At 45.0% G+C, this 18,727-nt stretch overlaps 1 protein-coding gene, 1 long non-coding RNA gene and 1 pseudogene across 6 annotated transcripts; 1 reads left to right on the forward strand and 2 right to left on the reverse strand.

The window, feature by feature from the left end:
• Positions 1-333: 333 nt before the first annotated feature.
• On the reverse strand, positions 334-5,171 carry LOC144324556 (small nuclear ribonucleoprotein-associated protein B' pseudogene; annotated as a pseudogene).
• On the forward strand, positions 2,006-17,438 carry PRR30 (proline rich 30). 4 transcript variants are annotated; one of them, XR_013349520.1, is made up of 4 exons: positions 14,898-15,222; positions 15,304-15,356; positions 15,611-15,730; positions 16,734-16,874. XR_013349520.1 is itself a non-coding variant. In XM_077843773.1 (3 exons), exon 3 carries the CDS (start codon positions 15,970-15,972, stop codon positions 17,188-17,190), a length of 1,221 nt encoding a protein of 406 aa, XP_077699899.1. In that variant the 5' UTR covers positions 2,006-2,218; positions 15,304-15,356; positions 15,611-15,969; the 3' UTR covers positions 17,191-17,438. The 4 variants fall into 4 exon arrangements, 2 of the variants coding, with proteins under 2 accessions (XP_077699899.1, XP_077699898.1); XR_013349521.1 differs by having other exon boundaries at positions 16,771-16,795; XM_077843773.1 differs by lacking the exon at positions 14,898-15,222 and adding an exon at positions 2,006-2,218 and having other exon boundaries at positions 15,611-17,438.
• LOC144281068 (uncharacterized) lies at positions 10,265-14,961 on the reverse strand. 2 transcript variants are annotated; one of them, XR_013349524.1, is made up of 4 exons: positions 14,698-14,961; positions 12,937-12,963; positions 11,359-11,407; positions 10,265-10,453 (listed from the first exon to the last, which is right to left on the reverse strand). It is a non-coding gene; the product is annotated as an uncharacterized LOC144281068 (long non-coding RNA). The 2 variants fall into 2 exon arrangements; XR_013349523.1 differs by having other exon boundaries at positions 12,863-12,963.
• Positions 17,439-18,727: the final 1,289 nt, after the last annotated feature.

Below are 18,727 nucleotides of genomic sequence, written 5' to 3' on the forward strand. Positions count from 1 at the left end.
TGCGCCACCCAGGGATCCCGGTACCCTGATTTATACATGGCCTCACTCTGGCTAGTTTCCTCACAGTTCAGTGTTCTGAGATCACTATGTGCCAGGCACTGTGCTAGGCACCTTCTACATATTCTTTTATTTATTTCTCAGAACAACCTTATAAGAAAAAAGAGATTCTTATATCCTCATTTTACAGATGGAAAAATGGGTCCCGGATGGTGACACAATTCGCCCAACATCACACAGCTAGTGAGTGATGGGGGTGGGCAGAGAGCCCAGGCAGCCAGTTAGGCTTGGAAGGCTGCCCCTTCAGCCTTTGTTATTCTGCCTTGGGTGGGTCACTCACATGTCTGTCCCCATGCTAGACCTGAGGTCTTTGAAGGCAAGGACCAGGTACACCATATGCTCCATACAGCTGGTCAGGAGTAGTAAGGCTGAAGGAACAGCAAATCTACCACAGAATCCCCTGCCTGTCCTCAAGTTCCAACCTTTTCTTGCTGCACAATCCATCTCACATGTCCCTTGTCCGCCCATCTTGAACTCCAGGGGAGACAAAATAGATAAAGTATAGAGAGGACAGAGAAGTAAAGGTGGAGGTATGTAGTAGAGTGAGAGAGAACCCCAGCCAACCAGGGAAAGGAAAAAGGAAGACAAGGAAAATCAACCTGAATGTCCATCAGTCAGGAAGTGATTAAATCAATTTTGGCATATCTGGGCAGCCCGGGTGGCTCAGTGGTTTAGCGCCACCTTCGGCCTAGGGCGTGATCCTGGAGACCCGGGATGGAGTCCCATGTCGGGGCTTCCTGCATGGAGCCTGCTTCTCCCTCTGCCTGTGTCTCTGCCTCTCTCTCTCTGTGTCTCTCATGAATAAATAAATAAAATCTAAAACAAAAAATTTTGGCATATCCATGCTATGGAATGATATGCAGTAGCAGAAAGAAGACCTCTGTAGAGTGACATGAAAAAAACTCTCCAAGGTGCATGGTTAAGTGAGAAAAACCTAGTTGTAGATCAATATGTCTGATAAAATCCCAGCCAGGATTAAGAACACCAAAACCCAAAAGCTGTTAAACATGACGTTTTATGTGTTTATATGAAATATACAAACTAGACCAAAAAGATACACATTCTTTTTTGTTTTACTCTATAGAAAATAGACCAAAAAAGATGCACACCATGTTTTGTTTTGTTTGTTTTACTGTCACTGCAGAGAGTTAAACACAATCCTGGGTCTGTGGCACACTGTGGCCTTTGGTACCACAGGGCTTCCTGTTGGCCTGTCTCCCTCCTGTCCTTCCTTCCATCTATCCCCTTTGGTCCCATTCCCATTCTTCTTCCCTATCACCATTCCAAAGTATTTAATGTATACCTTTTGCTAGTTTGTTTAAATGTATACCTTTTGCTAGTTTGGTTTTAAAATATGTACACAAATTCTTTGATACTTCTCTCTTCAAAAGATGGAGCCCAATATCCGTCCCCGTGAGAGTGGGTCAGACTTAGCAACTTGCTCCTAACAAATAAAATGTGGCAGGGCTGCCTGGGTGGCTCAGTCAGGTAAACATCTGTGCTCAGCAGGGAGCCTACTTTTCCCTCTCCCTCTGCTACTCCGCTGCTCATGCGTGCTCTCTCTCTCTCTCTAACAAATAAAATCTTAAAACAAAACAAATAAAACACAGCAGCAGTGTCAGCATCTAGCTTCTGGAAGTAGGTTATAAAAGACCCTGTACGACAGCCCAGTTGGCTCAGCTGTTTAGCACTGCCTTTGGCCCAGGGTGTGATCTGGAGACCCGGGATCGAGTCCGAGTCCCACGTTGGGCTCCCTGCATGGAGCCTGCTTCTCCTTCTGCCTGTGTCTCTGCCTCTCTCTCTCTCTCTCTCTCTCTCTCATGAATAAATAAATAAAATCTGTAGCTTCCTCCTGGGATCACTTGGTCCTCTGGCTCTAGGGCAAGCCAGCTGCTATGTCATAAAGGTACTCCAGTAGTCCTGAGAGGCATAGGTGGTAAGGAAGGGAGCTTCTCACCAACCGCCAGCACTAACCTGCAACCATGTGAAAGCACCACCTCTGAAAGGGACCCTCCAGTGCCCATTCAGCCCTAGGGTGACTGCAGCCCTGGTCAACAGTTTGAATGTGAGTGTCCCTGAGCCAGAGTCACCCAGAGTTTATAACCTACTTCCAGAAGCTGCTCTAACACACAGACTTTCTGACCCACAGAAGTCATGGGAGGTAATAAATGTTTACTGCTGTTTAAGTTTGGGGGTAATTTGGTAAGTAGCAGTAGATAACACATACAATAAGTGTTAGTCAACCCTGTGTGTTGTTGTACAGATAAATTTTAAATCTATTAAAATGATAATATATTTTATATTATCAGTATATAATACACTATCAGCTCGTGGTTGGTATTATATGCTTCACTGTTACTGCTTTCATTCAATCCTACAGGGGTTTTTGTTTGTTTCACAATATTCTTTTTAAAAAAAAATATTTTATTTGTTTATTTGACGGAGAGAGAGAGCACAAGTAGGCAGAGCAGCAGGCAGAGGGAAGGGGAGAAGCAGGCTCCCCACTGAGCAGGGAGCCCAACACCATCCCAGGACCCTGGGATCATGACCTGAGCTGAAGGCAGACACTTAACCGACTGAGCCACTCAGGAGCCCCTGTTTCACAATATTCTTAAAATAGTTTATTATAAACTAGTTTCATAGGCCACAAGAAAGTAAAGGGACTATGTATAGCCTTTCAGGGAAGCAGGTAAGGAATTGATAAGGGCCAAGGTGAGTCAAGGGCCTTGGTGAGTGCATTCCCAGGGGAGGGGCCCTCCCTTCCCAGGAGGAGAGCCCTGCATTCCTGGAGGGGACATGCCCATTAGAGTTGCTCACCCAGGGGGATCCCCACTGGGCGACCCATGGAGGCTTCAGGCCAAGTGGCTGGCCCATCATGCCTGGAAGGGCCCTTGCCCTTAGGTGGGGGAGGACCCCCATGGCTAGGTGGATACTGGGTTGGGACCCTTGCAGTACTGACTGTAGCAGCAGATGAAGAAGCTGCAATAATGCCTCTTCTTTGTGGGGTCATCACCTGTTGGGATAGCCCACCAACCTCTCAGCCTGGTCTAGCAAGCCCTGCAGGATCCTGGGCACTAGAACACTAGCTAGGACTTCTGTGCAGCAGCTCTGCTGATCCCTGAGTCCCTGGCAGCTCAGCAAGTGCCACTCAGGCAATGCCAGTATCTTTGGGAGGAGATCCCTCTACTGTCATTAAGACCAGGTTCCCCCTCAGTTAATTGACTGAGTATTGCCAGAATGCCACCCAGAATGGCAGCAGTCTGCATATCCAAGAGTGTCACGTGGGGCCCTCCAGTCCTACGTGCTCAACGCCACCTGGTGTTGGTATTAACCAGATTCCCAGGTGTATGGCAGGATAGCTATAAAGGGCTGTTTTAATTTGCCTTTATCTGATAACTGACAAGTTCAAACATCCTTTGCATGTGGTGCTTGGTAGAGGGTGCATTTCATTTTTCTCCATCAAGGGAGATGGTTTTCCCAACATTATCAGTTGAACAGTTTATTCTTTGCCTGCATAGTTGCAGCTCCCACTTTATCATATAACAAGTTCCCGTATTTATAGATAGGTCAATTTCCGAGTTCTCTCTCTCTTTTCTGTCCTGATTATCTTTTTTGTCTATGTTTGTGCTACCAGCACTCTGCTTTTATTGTTATGACTTTGCAACATGTCTTATTATTTGGTAGATGAAACTCCCCTTTACTTTTCTTTTTCAAGGTTGACTGAGTTATTGCTGGACCCTTATTATTCCATATAGATCTTAGAGAAAGTTCATTGGGTTCTTAAATATTCAACTGAAGTTTTGATTGGGATTTTATTGAATACATAGGTTAATTTGGGGGAGTTTATACATCTTTATACTTCTGAGTCAAACATTCAAAGAGCATGAAATGTCTCTTATTTTATTCTAAATATTTTTATATCCTTTATTAATTGTATAGTTTACTCCAGGAATGTCTGGGTATTCTTGCCCCAGTGAAATAGTTCACTGTTTTGTCGAACTAAGTAGTTCATAGTTTGTATTGCTCTTGAAAATGCTCTTGTTCTATTCAATTTTCTAGTTGAGGGCTGCTATACAGAAATGCTAGCAAATTTTTAAAGTTTGTCTTGAATCCAGCAACCTTACTGAACTTTCTTATTAGTCTTGAAACTCTGTTGCTTCCATTGGTTTTTCTTTTCTTTTCTTTTCTTTTCTTTTCTCTTCTCTTCTCTTCTCTTCTCTTCTCCTCTTCTCTTCTCTTCTTTTCTTTTCTTTTTTCTTTTCTTTTTTTGTATTAAGTATTTTATTTATTCCTGAGAGAGAGAGAGAGAGAGAGAGAGAGGCAGAGACACAGGCAGAGAGAGAAGCAGGCTCTATGCAGTGAGGCTGACGTGGGACTTGGTCCCCGGTCTCCAGGATCAGGCGCTAAACCACTGAGCCACCAGGGCTGCCCTCCATTAGTTTTTCTAAGTAGATTTTAAAAATGAAAATTTTATTTCTTCCTTTCCAATCTTTATACTTGGTCTTTTTTTTTTAAATTTTATTTATTCATTCATGAGAAAGAGAGACAGAGAGAGACAAAGATACAGGCAGAGAGGGAAGCAGGCTTCATGCAGGAAGCCCAACATGGGACTCGATCCCAGGTCTCCAGGATCATGCCCCTGGCTCAAGGCGGCGCTAAACTGCCGAGACACCCGGGCTGCCCTGTTTTTTTTTTTTTTTTTTTTTGCTTTTTTTGTTTTTTTTTCTTTAGAGTACTTGTGCTTTCAATACTACGTTAACTGGAAGTAGTGATAGCAGGCACCCTTTCCTCTCCTAGCCTTATCTAAAATTTCTCCATTAAGCATGATATTTGCTGTGGGCCTTTGATATATAACTTTTACCAATTTAAGGAAGTATCCCTCTAGTCCTTGTTTGCTAAGGGCTTTTAGTGCTTTTTTTAAAAAAATCATAAGTAGGTGTAGAACTTTATCAAATGCTTTTTTTGCATCAACTGAGATACGATCATGATTTTTCTCCCTCAGTCTATTAATATGTTAAGTTATTTTGTTATGTTTTCTGATGCTAAATGTTGCTTGAGTTCCTGTGATAAGTCCCATCTGCTTTAATTTTTTTTAAGTACACTCTCTGGTTCATATCGTTAATACATTGTTTAGGATTTTTATAGCCATTTCATAAGTGAAATGAGGTTCTAATTTTCTTCTCTGTCATTGGTTTTGATATCAAGGTTACACTAGCTTCATAAAATGAGCTGGGGAACTCTCACTCTTCTACTTTCTGAAACAACTTTTTACATAAGATAGAAACTCTTCTTTGAAGTCAGTAAAACTTACTTGTAAAATCACTGGGCCTCGTTTTCCTTTGGTAAAGAGGGGAAAAAATGTTAACTTTCACCTTGGTTTCTTTGGTTTCTTGTTGATGGTTTGAAGTACCTTGTTTCTTCTTTTTTTTTTTTTTTTAAAGATTTTATTTATTTATTCATGGGAGACACAGAGAGAGAGGCAGAGACACAGGCAGAGGGAGAAGCAGGCTCCTCGCAGGGAGCCTGATGTGGGACTTGATCCCAGGACCCCAGGATCATGATCTGAGCTGAAGGCAGTTGCTCAACCACTGAGCCACCCAGGCGCCCCTACCTTGTTTCTTCTTATCAATACTTTGTATTTTATATTTTTCTATGAATTTGGCCATTTCATTTAGGAATTCCAATACTTTAATGTACAAAATGCCCTTAGAAATATGTCTCCAAAGAAATGAGGAAAACAAAAGTCCTATCCAGCAGAAATTTTCTTTGAAGAGCCTAGGCATTTCTCAGACTTGAGGAAAACAGTGTAGAACTCTGAGAATGGCCAGGAAGTTTGCCCAGGAACAATGCTTGTCCAACAAAATGGGCATGGCCTTGGATTTCTGCTAAAACCCAAAGTTTCAGTGACTCTTTACAGGCCAACAATTCTGTGGTCAGACTGGCAAGATTAAGACTGATGTGGGGCGCCAGGGTGGCTCAGTTGGCTAAGTGTCCAACTATTGATTTTGGCTCAGATCATGATATCAGGGTCTTGAGATCAAGCCCCATGTCAGTCTTCTCACTGAGCCTACGTAAGATTCTCTTCCTCCCTCTCTGCCCTGCCTCCCATGCTTGCATGATCCCCCCCTCTGTTAAAAAAAGGGGGAGGGAAAAAAAAGGGGGGAAGGTGATGTGAAAAAGCTCTGCACAAAAGACCCACACCTTCTAAGGGGTGTAAGAACCATTCCTAGTACATGAACTTTTTTTTAATATAATTTTTTTAATTTTTATTTATTTATGATAGTCACAGAGAGAGAGAGAGAGAGAGAGAGAGAGAGAGAGGCAGAGACATAGGCAGAGGGAGAAGCAGGCTCCATGCACCGGGAGCCCGATGTGGGATTCGATCCCAGGTCTCCAGGATCGCGCCCTGGGCCAAAGGCAGGCGCTAAACCGCTGCGCCACCCTGGGATCCCCCTCCCCTTTTTAAAAGATTTTATTTATTCATTCATAGACACACAGAGAGAGGCGGAGACAGAGGCAGAGGGAGGAGCAGGCTCCATGCAGGGAGCCCGACGTGGGACTCGATCCCCGGTCTCCAGGATCAGGCCCTGGGCTGCAGGCGGCGCCAAACTGCTGCACCACCGGGGCTGCCCAGTACATAAACCTTTTTGCCATTGAAACTCAAGGTCATAAGAAACTCTTCTGGCACTCCTAAAGAACAAAGGTGTCTATGGGAAGTATAGCCCCTTTGGGGTCAGACATCATTCTAATCTTGAGAGAACTGCCCATCAGGATCTCAGGACAGAGGGATGGCATTTTGAAAGATAGAGCAAGAACATGTTTACCAGACATAACAGAACTGTCTTTTGCCCTCCCATATATATATGTAGCTACTCTGAAGGTATAAATGCCAACCTTCCAGGGGCTCTCCTCCCAAGATCCTCAGACCAGGTTCAAATAGCCACCTCCAGAAAACTATCACTACTAAGGAACTCATGGGGTAGTCCAGAATTTCTTGCATTCTAACCATCTGTAAGATGAAAAGTAGCCCATGAAATGAATGGTAGGTATTCCTAGGCTTCCAGTTCAATATTCTTTCTTAGAAAGCATTAAGTTGTTGCTAAAGCAGACCTCTCCCAGAAGCTTCCATCTGAGATTTAAGCAGGTCAGGGCCAAAGTCAGACTTATAGGGGAATCCATGGAAACCCTTGCCAGATGGTAAATGGATATATGATCTCTTCCCTTCTGTAGGAACTTACCTATCAGGGAAGGAGGGAGATCTGACTCTGACTTTTCTGAGCCTTGAAGGACATAGGGAAGGAAGGAAGAAAGTATTAAAGCCACACTTGCAGCCATGTGGAAAGAGATCTTGTGTCAAGTGTCTTCAGAGTTAGGTGACCTAGACACCCTTAAGGAGCTCCTCCATCTGAAGCTCAGTCCTCAGAAGGAATGCAAAGTCATGGTCATATGAACCTGAGACTCTTAGGCTATCAGTGTTGTGTCTACAGCAGAGATGTTGGTGTATAAAGGAAAACTTACATAATGAAAAAAAAATGTTCACAAAGCCCCAAGTGGTGAACCAGAAGAAAGTGAGACTGGATGTACAAGGAAGAGCACTTCCCACGCCAGAAGGTGCGGAGGCCATTTCTAGCACTCCATTATCTCCAAGCTGATCTCAAGGCAGTGGGTTCTGCATGGTGAAACTCGTCTCCAGGGCACAGCTCAGGTCCATGCGCTGCCTGGCTAATTCTGTGGCATGCTACTACCGGGAAGCATGTGTGGGCAGCTCTGTAAAGGGGAACCTTGTCGCCGCCTTATGCTTCATCTCCAGCAGTCAGGTTGTGGCTATAGCAGGGCACATTCTGCTGGTCTGACTGGGCTTCGTGGAGCACACAGGCAGCAGATGGGTGAAGGCCCAGCTTCTCCAACAAGTATTGTCTTTTGAAGTTGTTCTGGGATATCTACTTCTTGGGCACAGGCACAATCCCAGGAACTAGTGTACCTCATGAAAGTTGGGCCTCATGGCTTCTTCCTTGGCCTCTACTGTTGACAGGTTTTCCTCTTCCTGAGTTTTGTTTCTACAGAGCACCATCAGCCCCTGTTATCACGGGCTGTGGCCGAAGCCCAGGCACAATCCTATTTGGGTGGAATTGGCTCTCACTGAGGTATAGAGAGGAAGTAGATGTAGGGTAGGACTATCTTCGCCTCAGAACTTGAGCCCCACCTCTCAAAAGCTGTTATTTACATTTGGAACAATGACTTCTTGGATAGCAATTGAAGTCCCTTTGAAAAAGAAGTGCTTGGCAAGCTCAGGATCCTTCTGCCAGGCAGTGGGGCCAGTGAGAAGGGACAAGAAGAGCAGCCTTCTCCTTCCCCTTCTAGAACAGTCACTCATACTTCTCTGAGTACTTCAAGTATTATAGAAATGCCCTAGAAGTTTCACTACTATTATAAGAGCCCTATTTTCTTATTTTCAAATCCCTATTATGTCTCTAGATACTTTCTCTTTTTTTCTTGTTCTTTATTTCATTTGTGCCCAACTCTCTTTTTGTTCTTAATAAGTGCTACCAGAAGTATGCTTAGCTTATCTATCCTCCAAGGACCAGGCTTTCTTTTTCTAAATACTCTATAAAGAAAATTTATTTATAAAAAATTGTGACAGAACATAAAATGTACCATTTTAAGTATACAGTTCAATGGCATTAGTACATTTACATTGTTGTACAAACATGACTATCATCCCTTCACAGAACATTTGTCATCTTGTAAAATTGAAATGATTTTTTAGATTTATTTATTTGACAGAGAGAGTGAGAGAGAAGGAGAGAGAGCTTGGGGGGGAGGAAGGGGCAGCAGAAGGAGAAGCAGACTCCCTGAGGCGCAGGGAGACCGACACAGGGCTCAATCCCAGGACCCTGAGATCATGACCTGACCCAAAGGCAGATGCTTAACCAACTGAGCCACCCAGGCGCCCCTATACTCATTAATCAATAACTTCCCGTTCTCCCCCCCCACACACACTCCTGCCCGCATCTGGCAACCACCATTGAACCTTCTGTCTCTATGAATTTGACTATTCTAAGTACCTCATATGAGTAGAATCTTACAGTATTTGTCCTTTTGTGACTGGCTTATTTCACTTAGTGTATCCATAAGGTTCATCCATGTTGCAGCATGTGTCAGAATTTCCTTCCTTTTTAAGACAATAAAATTCTGTTGTATGTATATACACATTTTGTTTATCCATTCATCTGTTAATGGACATTTTGGGTTGTTCCTACCTTTTAGCTGCTGTGAATTTTAGCCCCCACTTTCAGTTCTTCTGGGTACATACCCAGAAGTGGAACTGCTGTGTCAGTTCTATTCTATTTTTTCTATTTTTAATTTTTCAAGGAGCGGCTGTACTGTCTTCCATAGTAGCTGTACCAGTTTACATTCTCACCAGCAGTGCACGAGGGTTCCAATTTCTCCACATCCTTGCCAACACTTGTTATTTTCTAGTCTCTGTTTTGCAATTGTCATCCTGATGAATGTGACTCTATAGTATTTTTTAAAGTGTGTAGTTCACTAATTTTTAGCCTTCTCATTTTTATTTTCTTCTCATTCCTTCACTTTCCCCTAGTGTTCATTTTTCCAGCTTCTGAGAAGAAGGCTTCGTTGGTTTATCTTAAAGTTTATTGTATTTTGCTAAAATGATAAGGGGAACAATGGAACAAGAAGACAATCATCATAAACATATGTTTGCACTTAATACACAGCCTCAAAAATACATCAAGTGACAATTGACAGAAATGCAGAAACAGATAAATCAATTAGAGTTGGTCTTTACATACCCCTCTCAGTACCTGATAGATTACATAGAGACACCTAAGCAGAGATATTGAATGGTAGTTAACACACTCAAGAGACTAGATATAACCCAAAATAGAGTCCAAACAGTGAACATCCCCAGAGAGAGTAAAAATAGGAAGACTGTTAAGGCTAACTTTTAAATTTTACCTTTATAATTCTGTATTGTTTAGATTTTTAAAAAAGATTTTATTTATTTGAGAGAAAGAGAATGCTCAAGAGAGACAGGGGGAAGGGCAGACAGAGGGAGACGGAGAAAAAGAATCTCCAGCAGATTCCATGCTGAGCACAGAGCAGATCCCACCACCCAGTGATCAGGCCACCAGCCAAAATCAAGAGTCAACCAACTGAGCCACCCAGGCACCTGAAATGAAGAAACTTTTTTTTTAAAAAGGATTGTATTTATTTATTCATGATAGACACACGGAGAGAGGTAGAGACATAGGCAGAGGGAGAAGCAGGCTCCCTGGAGGAGCCCAATGTGGGACTTGATTCTGGGATCCTGGGATCTTGCCCTGAGCCAAAGGCAGATGCTCAACCATTGAGACACCCAGGCCTCCCGAAGAAACTTAAAAAAAAAAAAAAAAAGAGATTATTGCAATTCCCAAGTTATAAAATTCATTTACAAAGTAGGAAATAAAAGTAATGTGAGAAAATACATGAGGTGAGTACTTAAGGACTATATTTAGGTACCTACATGCCCTTGGGGATAAGGTACATTGCATTGCTGAACTGCAAAAGCACCTCACAGTGGGTCAGAGCACAAGTGTGTGGACTTTTTTTTAAAGATTTTATTCATTTATTCATGAGAGACAGAGAGAGAGAGAGAGAGAGAGGCAGAGACACAGGCAGAGGGAGAAGCAGGCTCCATGCAGGGAGCCCGACGTGGGACTTGATCCCGGGTCTCCAGGATCACACCCTGGGCTGAAGGCGGCGGCGCTCAACTGCTGAGCCACCCGGGGCTACCCGTGGATTTCAATTCCCATCTAGCAAGTCTCCTCAGTAGCTAGTTTGAGAGAATGAATGTGTTAATCAACTTTGGAAGAGTAAGAAAGGAAGCATCAGAGAGGCAAATCTGCTCATACTCACTCCAACACTGTTCAGAAAAGATAGAACTTTGCCTAACATTATTTGAGTATTTCTATTGATGTGAATGAAACTGAATCTCTTAGCTTGGTGCCATTAGGCAACTAATTCATTAATTTGCTCAACTTCCCTTATTCTGAGTCCAAGATCAAACATCTTTCTGATTCCCAGGCAGGTATGCCTACATGATTTGAGAATACTGGTGATGTTGAAAACAGGAAGTCAGTCCCTGCAACTATGATTTCTCATAGTAATTCAATGATGTGGATTCTGATCACATTTTGTTTTCCCAAATACCTAGACTATAGAGGGAATACGTGAATTGTTTCTCATTTGTGAGAGATACTTTTTTTTTTTTTTTTTTTTAAATCAGCTTCTGGCACTTACTTGAGGCTGTTGTATTTTAGTTGGCATGGTCAAGAGCACATTTCTCATCCTGGAAAGTAAAAGGCCAGATATAATTGTTTTCCCTAATGACATAGCATATATGGCATTTCCAGATGGTTGTATGTCCTCTAGAAGTTCCTTTACTTGAACTAACTCTGGCCATTGTGATTGTCAGTTTCCTTTCAAGAGCTCACATATATTTCTGTTTAATAATTCCATTAAAAATTTTCCTTGTGGGGGATCTGAGTGGCTCAGTGGCTGAGCTTCTGCCTTTAGTTCAAGTCGTGATCCCAGGTTCCTGGGATCTAGTCCTGCATCGGGCTCCCTGCGGGGATCCTGTTTCTCCCTCTGCCTGTGTCTCTTCCTCTCTCTCTCTGTGTCTCTCGTGAATAAATAAATAAAATCTTTAAAAAAAATAAAAAAAAATAATAATTTCCTAGCAAGCAACTAGAAACTGATATGAGATCCTGGAATTTGTCTTTTCCCCTTTTCAAATACTTACCGATCTGTGGTTATCTGACACTTCTCTTATAACTATGACTTCTCCATGAATACTCAAGGTAGTTCTGCAAACAGTTCTTTCCTACTGCATCATATATCCAACTCAAACAGAAAAGAAAAAAGTGCCAAGGTCAAATTTTCTCAGATAATTTTCAATTTACCCATTCATTCATCTATCCTTTTAAGGCACATTTGCATATTTCTAGAAAGAGCATGCTATATAGCATTTGAAAGAAATCAAACACAGTGCTCTGGCCTAGGATTGGAAAAGTGAAGGGTGAAAAGAGTGCGTGGTAGATGATATCTATAACAGGAAACAGCTAACAGACTAAAACAAGGTCATTAAAAAAATAATAATAAAAAATAATAATAATAATAATAAAAAAATAAAACAAGGTCATTACAATATCACATTTCCAGCTTGGACACTGAGTACTTAGAGAAGAACCTCTATCCACTTGGTCAATACAGTTTTACTAAGCATAGAGTAATTAACACAAACTAAGGGAGAGCTTGATTAGTTTAAATGGAAGTCCTTTTTTTTTGTTGTTGTTGTTTTTTTTATGATAGTCACAGAGAGAGAGAGAGAGAGAGAAGCTGAGACACAGGCAGAGGGAGAAGCAGGCTCCATGCACCGGGAGCCCGACATGGGATTCGATCCCGGGTCTCTAGGATCGCGCCCTGGGCCAAAGGCAGGCGCCAAACTGCTGCACCACCCAGGGATCCCTTAAATGGAAGTTCTTATAGAAATTTTTTGTTTGAACAGCAATCTTCAAATTGGGGTCCTCAGACCCCTAGGGGACCATGAATATTTTCCAAGAGGACCCAAGTTCTAGGGTGACCAATTATCCCAGTTTATCCAGAACTGTCTTGGTTTTAGCACTAAAAGAGCATGTTCCAGGAAGCTCCTTAGTCCCTAAGGCTGGATCTCAACTTACCTGTTTCCTCCTCCCTAAAACTGATGCGCCTGAGATTTTGCTGATTTTCCTTTCCCACCACTCACCTTTTCATAAGGGTCCTCCTCTCACTTGATACAAGCCACGACTCTTACTCATTCCTAAATTTATTATGACTTACCCTGGACTGAAAAAACCTCCAGGGCACCTGAAAGAAAAAAAAGACAGAAATATTGATATGGGCAAAGCCTCCTTCAATATAGGCATTGTAGCCCCTTGGTAGGGGCTCGTCTTTCAGTTACATGATGTGATGGTTAATTTTTTAAAAATTTATTCATGAGAGACACAGAGAGAAAACAGAGACAGGCAGAGGGAGAAGCAGGCTCCTCGCAGGGAGCCCGATGTGGGACTCGATCCCAGAACTCCAGGACCATGCCCTGAGCCAAAGGCAGACACTCAACCACTGAGCCACCCAAGCGTCCCGTGATGGTTAATTTTATGTATTAACTTGACTGGGCCATGAGATGCCCATGTATTTAGTTAAACATTATTTTGGGTGTGTCTGTGAGGGTGTTTCTGGATGAGATTAATGTTTGAATTGGTAAACTGAGTGAAGCAACTCATCTCCCTAATGTGGGTGAGCCTCATCCAATCATTGAAGGCCTGAGTAGAACAACAACAACAACAAAAAAGGCTGAATAAGAGAGAATTCACTCTCTCTGCCTGATTATCTTCAAGCTGAGGCATCAGCTTTCTTTTGCCTTTGGACTCAGATCCTGGAACTGACACCATCAGCTCTCCTGGTTCTCAGGCCTTTGGACTGGGGCTGTAACTATACCATCAGCTCTCCTGGTATCTAGCTTGCTGACTACAGACCTTTGGACTTCTCAGCCTTCATAGATATAGGAGCCAATTTCTTTTTATTTATTTATTTATTTATTTATTTATTTATTTATTTATTTATGATAGTCACACACACACACAGAGAGAGAGAGAGAGAGAGAGAGAGAGGCAGAGACATAGGCAGAGGGAGAGCAGGCTCCATGCACCGGGAGCCCGATGTGGGATTCGATCCCGGGTCTCCAGGATCGTGCCCTGGGCCAAAGGCAGGCGCTAAACTGCTGCGCCACCCAGGGATCCCCAATTTCTTATAATAAATCTCTATCTGCCTATCTATCTATCACTGTACATAAATATACACAACTGTAAATGAAACATTTTTTTGGAAAGACACCAATAGGATATATCTATAACTATCATTTATCTATTCAGGTATAGACTACATCAAATAGAAGAGCATGCTTAGATTTAAGTGATAGTTGCACAATCTGTGAGTAAACTAGAAAAACAGTGAATTGCACACTTTAAATGGATGGATTGTATGGTATGTAAATTATATCTCACTAAGGCCATTAAGAAATTACTTATTAAAACATATATCCCAAGGGGGGAAACACTATAGAGCACAAGCCATTGCCCAGAAAGCAAAAGAAAACAGGACTTTGGGCAGCCCCGGTGGTTCAGCGGTTTAGCATTGACTTCAGCCCAGGGCGTGATCCTGGAGACCTGGGATCGAATCCCACGTCGGGCTCCCTGCGTGGAGCCTGCTTCTTCCTCTGCCCGTGTCTCTGCCTCTCTCTCTCTCTCTCTCTCTCTCTCTCATGAATAAATAAATAAATAAAATCTTAAAAAAAAAAGAAAAAAGAAAACAGGACTTTGAAGGGAGAGCCCAGCCGAGAGAGGCTCTATGGTATGAGGTGGTAGGAACTGTAAAGTATATGCGCAGAGAGGAAGGGGAAGGTTAGGGCCTGACAGGGAGACTGAGGATTCCAAAGAATTTTGTCTACTTTAATTTTTTTTAAGATTTTATTTATTTGTTCATGAGAGACACACACAGAGAGAGAGGCAGAGACATAGATAGAGGGAGAAGCAGGATCCTCACAGGGAGTCAGATGTGGGGCTCGATTTCCGGACCTAGGATCACACCCTGAGCCAAAGGCAGACGCTCAACCACTGAGCCACTCAGGGGTCCCTGTCTGCTTTAGTTTTGTTAAAGGCCATCCTTTGAACAATCTCTGAAAGAAGGTCCTAGAGCCTAAAGGAGCAGTGTATTATGTCAGCACCTGACCTTTGTGACATAGGCACCAGGTGCCAGGGAGAGCTAACCCCAAAGAATGGAGTTCCTAGCTCCCCAGGGGGGCGGCAACGCCACCCCTTAGACAAAGTCCAGTCTTCTGGAAACTTTCACCAGCTGGCCCCACTGCTGCTGCTGGGTGTGCTGAGGGCCAGCCTGAGCCAGAGGACGTCGGCAGCATTAGGGGTGACGAGGAGTCAGGGAAACCAGAGTGGCAGGAAATCAGGATACTTGCAGAATCCCTGATTTAGGTTTAAGAGAGCAAAAGTCTGTAACAGAAGACCTCCTCCTGGCTGAAGGAGCACCAAGGGCAAGGCTCAGACAGAAATCTAGGTCAGCATGAGTTTAGGGTGACAGATACTGGGGACAGAGGGGGTGTATCCACCTTTTGGTGACTGTTCCTCTCTCTCCCAGGTTCCTCATTGCTGAAGTGCCTTGTGAAACTCAGCCCAGAAGAACCCTCACTGGTAAGAGCTCACAGCCCCAGAACAGCCCCAATTTCTGGTCCCATCTCAGCGGCCATCCTCAAGCCCCTCCTCCAACTCTGTTCTACCTCCCCACCTCCACCCTTCTCCCCCTCAGGTCTGACTTTCTCTGGAGCATTTTACCAGCTCTTCTGACCCCAAAGGTGACACAGATTGAGGGTCTTGGTAAACTAGTCTTCAGAGCCAGAAGTGGACCAATTCTCCCAATATCTTAGATTCTGTTTCTTTCTCTCCAGGTCTACGGGCTGCGTCTTCCTCCCTTAGCCCACCCAAATAGTTGCCGCTGTCCCTCAGCACCCAAGAGGCAGCTCTGATTCTCCATCCCTATACATCCCTCATCAATGGCTGACTGCAAAGTGAGAGGCCAAGTTTAGACCCAAGCTGCTGCCCAAACCCTCAGAAAGCCTAGTGCTGCGGGATTGGGGGGTCTCCTTGTCCTGCCACCAACAGCCGCACCAACACTAGGCTGCAGCCACACTTGTGCACCGAAGGCCCTGATTTCTCAACCAGGTCTGGCCTCAGAGATACTGGTCCTATTTCTGCCAGGTCACTCGTCTCTGGTCTTGAGGCCCCAATCCCTTCTGAATTCAAGGCAATGTTGCCTCAAAACAAGGACCAGGTGCTGCTACAGAACACAGTACCCCCTGGGCACCCTCCTCTGCGCCCCTCGCCTCTTGTGGACTCACCACCCAGCAACCTACAGCCTCTGTCTCCCCAGCCACCACCCTCTCCCTCCCACCCCCCTTACTCCCCTCCCCCACAGTCCCACTCTCCTGGCTCCCATTTCTACTCTTCTGACTCCAATTCTGACTTTATCCTACACCCTTACTCTTCCTCTCTCCCAAGCTCCCCCAGTTTCTTTCATCAGAATTACCTCTCTCTCTCCTTCCCACCCTCTTCCTCTGCCTCCCACCGGCTATATCCCTCCCCTGCTCTCACTCATTCCTCCTCCCCCTCTCAGCTGCGGAACACCTCTCTTCCCCAGTCTCATAGCCAGTCGGCTTCCCACCCAGGAGACTGCCCTAGCTCCTCTGTCACTTCCCGGACCCCCAGCCTACCTTCTGGTGGGGTCCACTTGAACAGGCAGACATGGCCCTGGCATCAGTACGGGGACACCGGGCCCCCTGGGGCAGTGGGGGAATGCGTGGCAAGCGAGAGGGACCCTGCAGAGTTCAGGGACCCGGGGGCCCTGGCCCAGGCCCTCGTGGTCCATCTGGGGCACCGCCGCATTGCACACGACCTGCGGCTACTGCTTCTGCAGCGCCTGTGGCTAGGCAAAACTGGCCAGGCCCCAGTTGTAGAATATCCTATATGCCTGGTGTGTCTCAAGCCCCGCAGCCCTTCTTGCCCCATCCCCAGGTACAGGACTGGACCCCGGCTGCTTGCCTTTCCCCAGCTACTGCCCTGTGCACAGGGCCAGGAATCCGGACCACTCCGCATAGGCATTGGTTTTGGCCTCCGCCTGCCTCGGGGCCAGGCCAGGGCCTTGCATCTGTTGCCAGAAAGAAGGCCAGAGGAAGCAAGGCCTCAGGGCGAGGCCACTCAGGCCCATGGATATCAAACTTGGGCATCCCAGGCTCCAGCAGCTCAAGCACCAGTGGCTCGGCCTCGGGTACGGGCAGATCCAGCCCCTGGCACACAGTCCCAGACCGAGAGCCTCAGATCTACAGGCCCTCGATTTCCAAACTCTACATGCTTTTCAGGGCCTCTACCTCAGGCACCCAAACAGGCCACTGTCTCCCTGAAGCGCAGGCCTTCCTCTGCCCCCAAGTGGCCTGCCTCTCCAGAACCCATTCTCCAAAAGTCACCACCCTAGTTCCAGAGCCTAGGAGGCTACTTGGAGCACCTCCTCTGAACCCTGCTGCCCCTACCCGGCCCCAGATCTCGGGGAGCCCTCGAGACACCCTGAAGGGCTGGCTGGCAGGAGGTCAGGTGTGTTCTCCAGCCTTGAACCCTGGGAGCCCCTTATGGAGTCTGCTCTCTCCTGGCTGAAGAGGATGAAGGATCCCTGAAACCCCATTCAGCCTTCATTGTATCAATAAAGCCTGACCCTGTAAAACTAGAGTTAGTGCCTGATGTGGAAATTTGGGGTTTGGAGTGAACAGTCAAGAAAGAATTCTTGAGACATCTTTGGCGCAAAAAGGTGGTTTTATTAAAGCACGGAGGCAGGACCCATGGGCCTTAAGTGCTGTGCTGGGGTTGTAAGGGGTGACTGATTATATAAGTTGGGATGGAGTTAGGGATAGTATAAGTTTCTAAGGAATTTTGGAAGCAAAGTTTCCAGGACCTTGAGGGGGCCAGCTATTGTTAGGAAAAGTTCGTTTATTATTGTCTAATAAAACGTTAGTCATGAGACCCTTCAGATATCTCTTAGTAGGGATCCCTGGGTGGCTCAGTGGTTTGGCGCCTGCCTTTGGCCCAGGGTGTGATCCTGGAGACTCGGGATCGAATCCCACGTCAGGGTCCCGGCATGGAGCCTGCTTCTCCCTCTGCCTGTGTCTCTGACTCTTTCTCTCTCTTTCATGAATAAATAAATAAAATCTTAAAAAAAAAAAAAGATATCTCTTAGTGGGCCATATGCTTGGAGGATGATTGCTAACATATATCTTGCGGGGTAGAGATAAAGGACTTTTCCAAAGGAATTTTTATATGTTAAAGACTTCCAGGATCCTAGAAGTTGGGATTATGTTAAACTAAGGTTGCCTTTTGCCTCTAGCAAAGTATTAACATTGAGGCAGTTGAGTTCCCTGAAGAAGGTTACCCAGCCTGTCTCAAGGACTTGTCAATAGGCTGTAAGTTATAATGAAATTTAATTTTTCTCTTTTGCCTTTGTTTCCCACATTGATGGAGGATAGTCAGAAGGAAGGTAGGCAGAGGCAAGGGAGCCCCTGTCCTAAGAGGTTTTTAAGGGTTGAAAAGGAAAAAGACCCCATCCTGTTATTCTAGGCTTTACTCAGGGCCCCAGCTTTAAGTCTTTCTACTGGCGACTTACAGTTTGTATGTGACAGGAAAGAAGCTGATGGCTGTGGGTGTCCTAACTCAGGCCTGTAGCCAGCTCAACAGCCAGTGGATTATTTAAGCAAAAAGCTTGATCTAGTGGCCTGTGGCTGGCCAGCATGCCTTAGGGCAGTGGTGGCCCTGCCCTCTTGATCCCTGAGGCTACTACAAAACACTACCCTGGAAGGAGCCCTCCATCCTTTCACATGTGAACAATGACCTGATAGGTTGAGGACAGTGTAGACAAAAAAACTTATTGGGTGACAGGCACTTGAAAGGTTAATCAGATTAAAACAGCCCACAGCGGGATCCCTGGGTGGTGCAGCGGTTTAGCACCTGCCTTTGGCCCAGGGCGC

This window comes from Canis aureus, chromosome 12 (genome assembly GCF_053574225.1).
Source record: "Canis aureus isolate CA01 chromosome 12, VMU_Caureus_v.1.0, whole genome shotgun sequence".
Taxonomy (NCBI): domain Eukaryota; kingdom Metazoa; phylum Chordata; class Mammalia; order Carnivora; family Canidae; genus Canis; species Canis aureus.